The 12631-nt window shown below is 44.9% G+C and overlaps 1 protein-coding gene across 1 annotated transcript in view; it reads left to right on the top strand.

Moving 5' to 3' along the window:
* The window catches only part of ETFQO (electron-transfer flavoprotein:ubiquinone oxidoreductase), a 138942-nt gene extending 127276 nt beyond the window's left edge, over window positions 1–11666 (top strand). Inside the window, exons 13-17 of the mRNA XM_086505357.1 lie at window positions 8100–8149; window positions 9267–9413; window positions 9483–9611; window positions 11129–11195; window positions 11284–11666. Of these exons, the coding sequence (XP_086361483.1) occupies window positions 8100–8149; window positions 9267–9413; window positions 9483–9611; window positions 11129–11195; window positions 11284–11367 (477 nt within the window). The 3' untranslated portion in view covers window positions 11368–11666. The remainder of the gene's footprint in view (window positions 1–8099; window positions 8150–9266; window positions 9414–9482; window positions 9612–11128; window positions 11196–11283) is intronic.
* Window positions 11667–12631: the final 965 nt, after the last annotated feature.

Raw genomic sequence — 12631 nt, forward strand, 5'->3', positions numbered from 1 at the left:
ATGTATGGTAGCATGCAGGTTTTGTACGCCCCTTAGACAGCCTCTCTTTCTCTCGGTCTGACCGCAGAGTAGGGGGCGTGAATTTACATAGGATAGATCACTTTTACGCTAGTGATCACATTTGTGACATGGGAGGATGAGTATGCATTTTGGCAGGGACCACTTTTTCTGATTATGGGCCAGTGATTCTTACTGTGTCAGACACAGACAGTCTAGTGGTAGTGCCATACTATGTATCCTAGAGAGGATTTTTATCTAGCTCTAAAATGAGGAGTTTTACGAAGAAACATAATTAGAGAGATTTTTGGCATAGAGTGAATAATATGTGAAGAATCAATGCTATCAAAAACTAATAATTATGTAAGGCATTGCCTACACGTAAGGGGGGGGGGGGGGGGGGGGGGGGGGGGGGGAGAGAGAGAGAGAGAGAGAGAGAGAAATGAAATGTTATATTAACGTCTTCAAAAGGCCAAAATGACCTATGAGACCAATAAGTTACAAAATAGTGAATCTAATACCATGTCTGGGTACAAAAGAACTAAAAAAGAACTAGAAGTGGAACAAAATACTACTACTACTACTACAATCTAAAACTACGTGGGTGTAGCAGCTGATACAATAGGTACCCGGTAAACTGGATGTAACAGTGTGTGAAACAAAGATGGAAGAAATGGTGAGGATCCATCCTCATCTGCACTCTGGATGTCGAGAGAGTATGGCTCGAATCTTCTGTTGTAGTCTCCGTCGATGCTGTGTAGCTCCTCTCCTCAGTCGAGAGAGAGAGAGAGAGAGAGAGAGAGAGAGAGAGAGAGAGAGAGAGAGAGAGATGAAATGAAATGTTATATTAAACCTCTTCAAAAGGCCAAAATGACCTATGAGACCAAACTGATACAATCCTTGTGGATCTAATCCAATGTCTAGGTACAAAAATAAAATGAAGTAAAGTGAAAGACTAAAACTAAGAGACGGCCTTTCCATACATCTCCATCCATCAGTGGTACCAGATCTGCCCTGGTGTTCCACTGAGGGGCCCCAAATCTGAACCCCATAGAACATAGCTGAAGCCACTAGAGTGTCAGAAAGCGACAACTTTGTTCGAGGTTCCTGAAATTGAACCTGCAAACACATGTTCTCCAAACCTCGTAAGGTTGCACAAGCTCTCGTCAATCTAGTATTTGCTAATCTCCTCCAAGATAGGTGTGTGCATCTGTGTACTCCACCGTCTCCTGGCCATATGTAAAAGTAGGTGTTGACCTCTTGACCCACTGTGGTGTGGTGTTAAACACCATAACCTTGGTTTTCCCCAGGTTAACAGACAATCCACTGTCGTGGGCAAATGTGTACAAAGCATCTAAATGACGCTGCATCCCCTCCGGGAAGTCGGAAATCGGCACAATATCATCAGCAGATAATAATAGTGGGATCCATGTCCCTACCAATTGCTCCTCTATCACCATCCCTCTGAATGTAGTCAGCAACCGCATCCACATACATGCCAAATAATGTAGGAGATAGTGGGCAGCCCTGTTTCACCCCAATGGTGGAGCGAACCAAATCAGAAATCCCCTCTGGAGTGCGTACATGCCCCACTACTAACTTGTATAGAGCCATGATCCCCCAAATCGACTCTTTTGGAACCCCGATTTCTTGCAGTCTATGTATCAATCTAGCTATGGGCACTGTATCGAAGGCTTTGCAGAAGTCCACAAAGCAACAATAGAGCCGTCTCCCACGTGATCTCCCCTCCTCAATAATGGCTCCGAGTGTCAGAATATGATCAAGAGTAGAGAAACCTCTCCTAAAACCTGCCTATCCTGTTGCCTGTACACCCTCTCTCTCTGCCCATCTACTCCATTGCTGCTCAAGGATGGATGCATACAACCGTGCCAATGTGTGTCCAATCATGATAGTGCTGTGGTTCCCAGGCTCCATAGGGTCCCTGGACTTGAAGATAGGTACAATCGTAGACAAACTCCAAGTATCAGGTAGGCCCTCAGACATGGCACGGTTGAACATCACTGCTAGAAGCTATGCAAGCAAATCTTTGGCATGTATAAAAATGCTATGCTACCAGGCCATCGTGATCATATGCTCTCCTAGTCTTCATTCTGTCAATGGCTTTCTTTATCATCTCGGCGGTAAAGAAAGCACGATGGCTCTGGTGGATCTGGAAGAGGTGGCTACCCCGAGACGTTGTAGAGAGATGATGCATAGTGACCCCGTACCTCAGTAGAAGTGATGACCGGTTGGGGGGGAGTGCTCATGGAAGAGTCGCCATGCCTCACCTGAATCCTGGCTCAAAAACAACTGATATAAATCCTGCTCTAGCCGAGCTAGAAACGCCCTCTTCTTTCGTCGTACCAAACACCGAGAAGCAATCCGTGACTGCGTGTGAGTAATGACACCTAGAGGTACCTCCCTCTGAAGTCGGGCTCTCGTCTTGCTCCACTCCTCATCATACCAGCTATTTTGGGGTGTCCTCCCAGACCGTCGGCGTTGCCAAGGCTCAGTTGGGGGTATGCCTTTGCTGTTGCATCTTGTAGTGTCTTTGTCTATATATAAGTGAGCTCCCCTAAAGGTCTCCCCCGATCCTCTGTGCATAAGCGTTTGTAGATACCTTCTATGTGGACAGAATCAGTCTCTGAAGTAAAAGTGTATTTGGGTATGCGTAGGTGTCCGTGCCAGTCGAGCTGTGCTGAACTGGAATAAGACGGTAAACGTGAGGAGAGCATGATCTACTGCTACCCCAATAGGCCTAGGCCCGATTGTAAAGTCCTGAATAGAGGGTATAAAACTGGGCTAGGCCAAAACATAATCCACTGTGTTGGTGCCATGTCTATGAGGAAAGCAAGTGAACCCACTCGACGCTGGAAATCTGTGGAGGCCATTCAAGATGGCTAGTCCATGTGCAGTCCCCATATTTGTCAGATATTCCCCATATCCAATGTGCTCTTCGTCCTGCAAACATCTAGTCAATCCCATATCACTGAATCCAATTCTCTCAAATGAAATATTATATTAAAAAGGCCAAAATGACCTATGAGACCAAACTGATACAATCTTGGTGGATCTAATCCAATGTTTGGGTACAAAAATAGTGAAATTGAAGTAAAGTGAAAGACTAAAATCATCATCATCATCAGCGCCCGAGGATGCCTGGCATCGGGCGTTGTCCGAGGAAGTATTGCATCGGTCTCGCTGAAGAGCTTCGTCAGTGTCCGCCTCTGTAAATAGTCGTATTGGGCATCTCCCATGTCGTGCTAGAACAATCCCGATCCTATGATGGAGCCTCCGTCGATTTCGTGGTCGCCCTCGTAGACGTCTAGCTCTCCCAAGCTCAATGGCTCTGTCAACTAATATACCTCTGGTATAAGTGCGCTCTTAAGTCTGCTGTGAGGCATGCTCATCTGGCTGTTGAGTCCTTGCTCTAAAGAAGTCAGTAATCTCCCTCTGTGAATGTCTCCCATTGCTTGATCTCCTCAAGAGACTCTCCCTGTGTCTACATAGCTCTATCAAAAACAACCCGAGGCATCTCTGATTCTGATATCTCATGACTCTAGCCAATGGTCCAAAGCCCTCGTTGAATAGACAGCGAAAGCGGCCTCGTATCTCATAGTATACCGGACAATGACAAATGTGAGGTAACTGTCTCTGGCTCTATATGACACAACTGGCATATCCTGGCCTTTGTTGGTACTCTCCTAAATCTGTCAGTCTCAATCTCTAACTGATGCGATGATGTGCGCATCTGACCAATAGCCATCGTATCCCATAGGATAAATGAGTGTCCATATAGACCGGTCTGATCACATATCCATCTTGTCTTAGTTGGAGAAGATGCTCTCTATAGAAAGCCATCTCCGTACCCAAATCCTGTGTTGCCTGTATCCATGTGCTCCTGGTATCTAGCTGAATCAAATCCTAACGGATGAGTCTAGTGGTCTTTGTCCATGTGAGAGATAGGGAGGGTGCATCCAAGGAGGATTGGAACGGAGGCAGTCTATCCATGTTAAAGCCATGTGATTGAAACCATGAAATCATCTGCCTATACCAGAGAGAGATAGATAGATTTGATTATCGTCCTTTGAGGTCAAATATGACCTATGGAACCAAATAAAACATTACAAAGTGGCTCCCTCATATGATTGATACAACTCATTTGAGTAGGGCATAGGTTGGATGGAAAATTCTAGCTTTTGGGAAATCATGTTTATGGATGCACTAGCCGGTTGACATAAGACGAGAATAAGGGAGGCTAGAAAGAAATTTAAAAGATAAACCTAAGAGATATCTTCAATCGATTGCGGCGGGGTCTTCTTCGGAGTTCGAAAATCCTGGATGATAGCCCGTCCATTTTGATAGACTGCCCATTTGCCTTGTTTGCGAGCGTCGTGCATCTTTTTGAGTTCGCTTGCTTTGAGTTTGAGTTGGTTTATTGTCAATTCCTCGGCAATCCAGAGCTTTGTTCCCTTGAGGAGGCGAGATTGACATAACAACCTCAAATGCTCGTCTTTGTCCTCGAGAGTAAGGATGCATTGCTCGGGTGGTAAGCGTCTGTTTGTGTCGTTGATCCAAGAGACTGTGCTCGGTTCGATAGTGACTGGTTGAAGTATGTCATTGAGCTTGAAGATCGCTTCTTCGAGAGTATCCTCGACAGTACACCATGGTGATGGGAATCCCCCGATCCTAACTTTGAGACCAAGGGATTCTTGTAGCTGGCATTCCTGAAGAGCCGCTTGTAGCTCGATGTCAATTTTTTTCGTGATGCCATGGGTTACTTTGTGAAGTTCCTTTTGGACCGTCGACACAAATTCATTGAGGGATGTTTTGACCTCGTGCTTTCACAAGGAGAGCTTGACTCTCTATTTCTCTTGCATTCTCAAGCTTCTGTAGGCGTTGCTTGAGAGCAACATTTTCCCCAATGAGCTCCTGAATATGGGCCTCAAGGGTTGAGATTCTTGCTTCTTGACGGGCGAGAGGATCCTTCTTGGGTGCTACTGCCACTGCAAGAAAGCTTCTACGCGAAGGGGGAGCTGGCATGCCTGGGGTGGAGAGAGAGAGAGAGAGAGAGAGAGAGAGAGAGAGAGAGAGATCATTGTAACAAGTTGAGGATTCACATTGAGCAACGCTCTCCTTGTCCCATGAGAAGAAAATGGAAGATACATATATCTATAGAGCCTGAGGATATGCGCGCAGTTGATACTGTCTTTTACTATGAGCTCCTTACAAGCAAGTAACAGTCTGAGCGCCAAGATGCATGCAGAGAGAAAGTGTGGGCATAGATGCCTTGCTTAGTCACTGAGGAGTTATGCCAAAGGCTTGGGATGCCTCTCCAGCCACCAGAGGAGTTGCACGAAGCCCTTAGGGAATTTCCATGGGGTAGTTGCCCAAGGGAGGATGGTTTGACTTCCAGTTTTTTCGTGGAGTATTGGGAGATGCTTGGTCTTGACCTGTGTAGCGCTTATCAACACATTTTCTACACTCGTGAGATGCCAGACAAAATGAGTGAGGGCTTGATCTTTCTTATCCCCAAGGAGGGAGGATCTTTGGATGAGATTCGGCAGTGGCAACCCATCACCTTTCCCAACTCAGCCTACAAAATCTTAGCAAAGGAGTTTGAGGATCCAACCACTGCTAGAGAGCATTATACATGAGACACAGGCAGGCATTGTCAGGGAACGCAACATCTTCACTTCTGGGAGGCAATTGGCCTTGCACACCTCAAAGGAGAGGATTTTGTGGTATTCCTCGATTTTGAGAAGGGGTATGCCAGAGTTGACTGGGATTTCCTTTGAGGGCACCCTCCGTCGGATGGGGTTTTCAGATGCTTGGATTAGGGGAGTGTCAGCTCTCTACATGTGGGCTCACATTCAGGTGCTTTTGGCATGAGGAGAGGGCACTCTCCATCGGATGGGGTTTTCAGATGCTTGGATTAGGGGAGTGTCAGCTCTCTACAAGTGTGCTCACAGTCAGGTGCTTTTGGCAAAAGGAAGAGGGACCATTTTATGCTCACGCGGTTGGTTAGACAGGGCTGCCCTCTTAACCCCCTTCTTATTGCTCTTCTATGCTGAGGCGATGAACAGCTTTTTGACTTCCCAGGAGTTTGGTCTGCAAGGACTGCAGTTGCGTATCAGGGGAGAGGAGCTCTTCAGGCTGAGTTTGCAGACGACTCACGCATGTATTCGGAGGGCTAGGAGGCCAACTTGCACAGGTGTGAGCAGGGTCTTGAGGTGTTCTGTTGTGCGTCGGGAGCAGTGGTCAACTGGAGGAAGACAGTGGCTTGCTGGGTTGGGAGCATGATTGGTTACCTGGAGAGGGTTTTAGGTGGATCCTCCCCAGGGACACCCATACGATATTTGGGTTGTCAGATTTGTTTGGACTTGACCGCAGAGCAGCAGATTGCTCCTCTCCTCCTTTCCATTAGGAGGAAGCTGCTTCATTGGAGCTCAACACTACTCTCTCTCTTGTTGGCAGGGTTGCAGTTGCCAACCAGGTGCTCTTGGCTAGTATGTGGTACATCACATCTTGCTGTATTTTTTCGAGCTCTTACATTAGCCAGCTAGAGAGGTTGATCAGGGACTTTTTGTGGTTAGGATGAGATACATAATTGGCTCAGGCCAAAGTTTCCTGGCAGCTCATTACTTTACCTTGCTCTAAGGGAGGGTTGGGGATCATCGACCCAACACTATAAGAGTAGAGCCTCCTTGGGAAGCTTGTGATCAAAGGTCTTCTTCCAGCGGAGGAGCCCTCGAAGGGGCTGTTGCTACGTCAGATCTGTGCCCAAGTCCCTCGGACTGGCGGCCCGTGGAGCCCTTCCATACGGTGGATTTTTACAGAGATGCGCAGAGTAGGCGTGAGCAGGAGCTGGGAGGACCACTTTGCAGCGAGCCTGCTTAGGGCGTGGGAGCAACTGCGGAGTGGCCTTGAGCACACAGGCATTGAGGAGCGCTTAAGACAGCCACTTGTTTGGAACCATATGGTGTACACCCAGCGAGGCCACATGGTTTGGTAGCAGACCTCATGTTTATTGGGGTCCCATGGCAGAGGCGTTCTCTTGGGGATTGGCTACAGAGCATCCAGCTATGGGGCATGCGAAGGGGGTAGAGAATGTATCAGGATATTGTTGAGGCTATACCAGTGGAGTGGCTCACCCCGCTAGAGCCGTCAGCTCCCCGTTGGATGGGGGCCTTCACACGACTGGAGGTCCTCATTGCAGTTAGGACTTTCTCTTACACAGGTTCTTGCAGGTTCTTTGAGATTGAGAGAGAGTTGCAACCACCCACTTGAGACCCAACGTCACTGTCTGTGGGACTGCCCCATAGCACAGCAGGTTTGGCTACGGATTCTTTGGTTGATGCCTGCACTTTCTACAGCCAGTCAGTACACCTGGGTGGTCCACACTCACGGGCCTTGCATTCCGTTTTGAGATGGCTTCAGTCAGCAGGATGATAGTGATCCAGGAGGGCCGGCCTACACTCCAGCCTGCCAGAGAGCCTATCCCTCAAGAGTGGAGCAATGAGAGAGTGGTCTTGGGAGCTCATTTGCGGCCTGACACTATGGTTCATCTAGCGAGGCTGATGCTTTCGCATCTTCGAGGCTCGACCTATTCCTCCAGCGGAGACTGTTCCCGCCATTTGGCTGGAGCTGGTCCATACACTCAGGGGCCAGTTTGAGAGACTTCAGGGCAGCTCCGACCGCACGTGGGAGCGCAGCAAGGCCTTGTGACTTTGACGCCCAGGGCCCTTCTTCACCATGGTTCATGGCGCGCCTAAATGGCAGTACCGTCCACCAGTGTGGTTGTTTCCTCCCCCCATTTCCTGATCCAGCCCTCATTGTACATATCTTGTTTTTTCATTGAGAGAATCTCCCCACATGCTGATGTAGCCCTCCTAGTAGGGGCAGATTGTAGGCCATTGGGCAGTTTTTTAACTAATGGAAGGATCTTTTCTTGGGTAAAAAAAAAGAAAGAAGACTTGATGCTGGCTGGGACAAGTCAATATTATGCTTAATAAACTGCCTTTCTTCTTGCTTGCTCTTTTTGTTTTGAGCGTGCATTTCTATATTTGAATTGATATTTGTTTTCTTTTGGGATTTGGTAGGCTTTTAGGTATGGGCTACTACCTGGACTAGTGGTTTCTGCATTTGAGAGGTAAGATTTGTTTGAGCATATCTGTTTGTATATCAACAACAGTACTAAAAATTGTGCTGTTTCGAGGAGATGCTTTTATCTTTGTAATCTATATGCGTTTTCAGGCTGCTGAACATAACAGACAACTGTGGCCTCTTTAGTGTTTTGCTAAATTTCCTCATTCCTTTCTGTTGTTTGAGAAACTGTTATTGCACAGGTTGTTTTTTCGTAAAGGTCTGAACTTGCCTAGAAGTGTTTGACTATACCGTGTGCCATTTTAATGATACCTTATATAGAGCTTCACATACCGGTCCCTGTTTTATGTGATGATTATTGAGTAGTAGCAAGGTTCCTGGACTCTGGATCTCTCGGTCACTGTGGCCCTCCCACCCTCTGGTTCACATATTGGCCAATCTTTATCTGTTTTGTGGGAGATTGAGCTTAAGGTTCCTGGACTCTGAATCTCTCGGCGCTCCCACCCTCTGGTTCACCTATTGTCCACTCTTTATGTGTTTTGTTGGAGATTGAGCTTAGCTCTTTTGTAGAAGGGTCAAGGCAATTTTTTGGCGATAGTACATTAAGTTGAATCCTATATTCACACTGAGGACATTGGTGGATCAGTAGGACAAGAGTATACTATGGCTTTGTCAAGTTTTGCAAAGCTTTCGAGATGGCAGTACATGAGTAACTATTATACAGGCTTCAAACTTTGGGGGCTCGTTCACATGTGAATTCATGGGAGCTTGTGATCAGATTGTGTTTTGCAGATTCCTATGCATAGTAACCATAAAAACTCAGGAACTTTGAATTCTTTCGTATGTTTGAAGAGAATTCTCTTGACAAGAACTCAGAATCGTTGTAAAACTTTATTAACAAAAATATACATGTGTGCGTATACTACCGTGTATGCATGTAACAATCTGCATCTAGGACAAGAGAGCTCAAGTCGCCAGCACATGGCAATTTAAATATTCGAGCTTAAGTTTGAACTACCAAAAATTACACTTGCTACTCTTGTAAAGCCAAATTTTTCTATAATAAAAAGCTATAAAAAAAAAATAACACACTGATGAAAAGAATAATTGATAACACATTCGTGGGGAGTTGCTTGATCTGAAAAACACAAGATATTGAACAGGTACATCTCCAATGGACGTTCCCGTTGGACTTTGAAACATGGGGAGCCTGACCATGAAGCTACACAAGCTGCAAATAATCATGAAGACAAAGTATACCCAAAACCTGACGGAAGGATATCATTCGATCTTTTGACATCTCTCTACAGGTTTGCATCCTAAGCTTATTAAAACGATCAGAATAGGTGTGTTTTCATGCTAAAATATTTTCTTGCCAGAAGCAACACCAACCACGATCATGACCAACCTGCACATCTTCAATTGAAGGACCCAACGATTCCAGAAAAGGTGAATGCTAAAAGATTTGCTGGGCTTGAGTCACGCTTTTGTCCAGCACGTGTCTACGAGTAAGCAGCTTTCTCATTCAAATTTTTGTATAGTGTATCATATTGTTTTTTAAAGAAATCAAGAACATGATCTGTTTTGTACTTAATCGTACGTATGCAAGGGACTATTTATGCAAGGCAAAGAGAAGCATTAAATTCAAGGCTTTGTTAGATCATGCCTCACAATCATAATTAAATAATGTTCATGTGGCCCTTGCTCTTCTATACACAGGGAGATCCATAGAAGTCCATGCACTAGGTACAGCTGTTTGGGGTGCTAACTAGTTATTGGGGACAATTGAATGGCCAAATTGACTATTATTGAGTGGCTGACATCATTTGACTGTTTCTTTGGTGTTTTTAGCTCCTCCACCATGCCCTCAAGGCTCAAGGCTTTGAGCCCCTTTTCAAGCATGCTTCTCATGTTCTCATACTCTTGCATTAATGGCAGTCTGCTCTCAAGTTCTTTACTCCTGTCTCTAGCCTAGGTGCCCTCTCCATCTTCATCTATGGTCACCATTCCTGTTCCCCTCTCTGTTCTCCTTCGGATTCTCCGATTTAGAAGCATAATGAAGCACACGTTTTTGACCGCCCTTGTCCTTGTTCCATTAGTATGATGCCTACGCTATGACACACAAATGCACCCTAGCTCAAGTCTGTGGGAAAAGATTGCATCTATTTGTTCTTTCATGAATGAGCACACGTCTAGAGTGTCTAATAGCCGCATTATAACTGAGCATGTGTTCTGCATGCCAATGAAAGGTTATTCATGATGATGTTAGTGGGGATGTCGCAGTATTGACTAGTCTTTAGTCTATACTATGCATGATGGAGCTGATGGTTATAAAAAAAGTGGTCTCAATACCAAGGGACTGGGACAAACATTCCAGGTGATGGCAATGTCGCCACCAATCTTGGTTCTAAAGCACTTAGTCTAGAACCTCCCTAGGATACATGTTAGTGGGGATGTCGCAGTATTGAGGAGTCCGTAGTCAACACAATGCATGATGGAGCTGATGGTTATAAAAAAAGTGGTCTCAATACCAAGGGACTGGGACAAACATTTGAGTCTTGCACCAGGTGATGGCAATGTCGCCACCAATCTTGGTCCTAAAGGACTTACTCTAGAACCTCCCTAGGATACACACCATACCATTCGGTGTTTGGAAAGGAAGCTATTTTGCCGATGAAGAGCTTGAGACAGGTATGCTTGTTCTACTTTACAACAACCATTTTGACTAGCAAAGACAAAAAGTCATGTCTAGAGGGAGGCTAGGAAGACTTCCACGAGTCTATAAATTGCACTTTCCTTTAAAGGTGAATCTGGGGTTATCTGGATTCATCTAGGTATATTTTAAATGTGTATTATTCTGTAAAAGAAACGAGAAACGATAACACTGTGAAAGATAATTCTTTGGAAGGGGCTAAGGAGAGCCTGGTGACCAATACAATGTGGGGAGATGATGCCTTGGTATATTTGTGTATTTTGTGTTTGGTTGGCTTCAAAGACTTGGCTTAATGTTGTGCGGGCTTTCTAGGTATGTGACTGACGACAAGGGTGAATTGAAGCTGCACATTAATGCTCAAAACTGCCTCCATTGCAAGGTTGGTGTGGGCAATTTTTTTTCTAGTGCTTTCTTTCAATGAGATTGTGCATGCCACAAAATGTTTTAACAGTGTGTTGTTTTCTCAGGCATGTGACATCAAGGATCCTTCGCAAAATATTGAATGGACTGTCCCTGAAGGAGGTGGTGGTCCTGGATATTCTCTCATGTAACATGGAAAGGTCCAGCTCACATAGAGGGAATGAACTTCCCTGTAAATGTAAAAATATAGCAATGTACAAAATGAACGTGTAGATAATGGAACTTCAATTCTTTGTGAGTAATGGTAGATTACAATTTTCTTTAGCCTTACATTGATTGGAACTTGGATATGGATTGCCAAGTTCTTGTACAATAAGATTCTATGGAAATATTGATCCTTAAATATATGTATCTTCCATTTCCTTTTAATGGGGCAATCAGAGCGTTGCTCAATATGAGGTCCTCAACTTGTTACAATGGATTCTCTCTCTCTCTCTCTCTCTCTCTCTCTCTCTCTCTCAAACACACACACACACACACAAAAAGTAGCATGGAAGCCTCTCAAATGGGATCATATGCTTATTTACTTGTAAGTAAAACCTTATAAAAGTTTGGTTTAAACCAACTAAAGACATACGTATCATCATGGGATTATATGGAATGGGAATAAAATGGTACCATGTAAACAGTGCCGTGTGAATAAGGTACCCACTCCTTGCATGGCGTCCCCACATTCTTCTTTCTAACCCCACTCACCCATAGCAGAAGGGAAACCACCAACTCCTCTTCCATGCACCCACCTATTCTATGCTATTTAAGAGCATATGCATGGAACCCTCTAAGCCTAAGATTGGAGGACATTCTCCTTGGTCCTTACATCGTCACAACAAGCTCTTCAACCATGGCTAACCAAGTCCTAACATATCCTATCTATAACATGTGTATTGATCTTATGACACTTGTAGTCCATAAAGTAAGAGGCTAATTCAAGCTCTTTTGGTTTATGATGGATGCAAGTACCAGGGTCAATACTTGCGTAAGTTGAGCTTGTGGATAACACAATTTTTTTCCAAATTATTGTACTTAATGGCCTCTTTTGTGATAGCATCAATTTCTTTTAAGCCAATGTCTTGAGTCTTAATTAATGTAGTCATTGTAATTGCTTACACACACTAATGGTTATTGTGGCGGTAATGCCATCAACAACCGCTTTGATAATGCTACATTATTAAGTCCTTGTGGCATGCAAGAAATTGTGCATACATGGGATATAGCATTACAATCCTTGGGTTTTGCCCACGGTCCCTAGCCTCCTACAAGGGCTTTTTTGATTCATTAAGGATCCATCCTTTCAGAATATTATCATCCAACATGATCTGTAGAGCATGGAGAATGATGAAAACTAATCGGATCACCTACTAGAAGTCATGCTTAAAGACACAAACCAAAAGGTAT

Source organism: Adiantum capillus-veneris, chromosome 29 (genome assembly GCF_014529385.1).
Source record: "Adiantum capillus-veneris isolate H3 chromosome 29, ASM1452938v2, whole genome shotgun sequence".
Classification (NCBI taxonomy): domain Eukaryota; kingdom Viridiplantae; phylum Streptophyta; class Polypodiopsida; order Polypodiales; family Pteridaceae; genus Adiantum; species Adiantum capillus-veneris.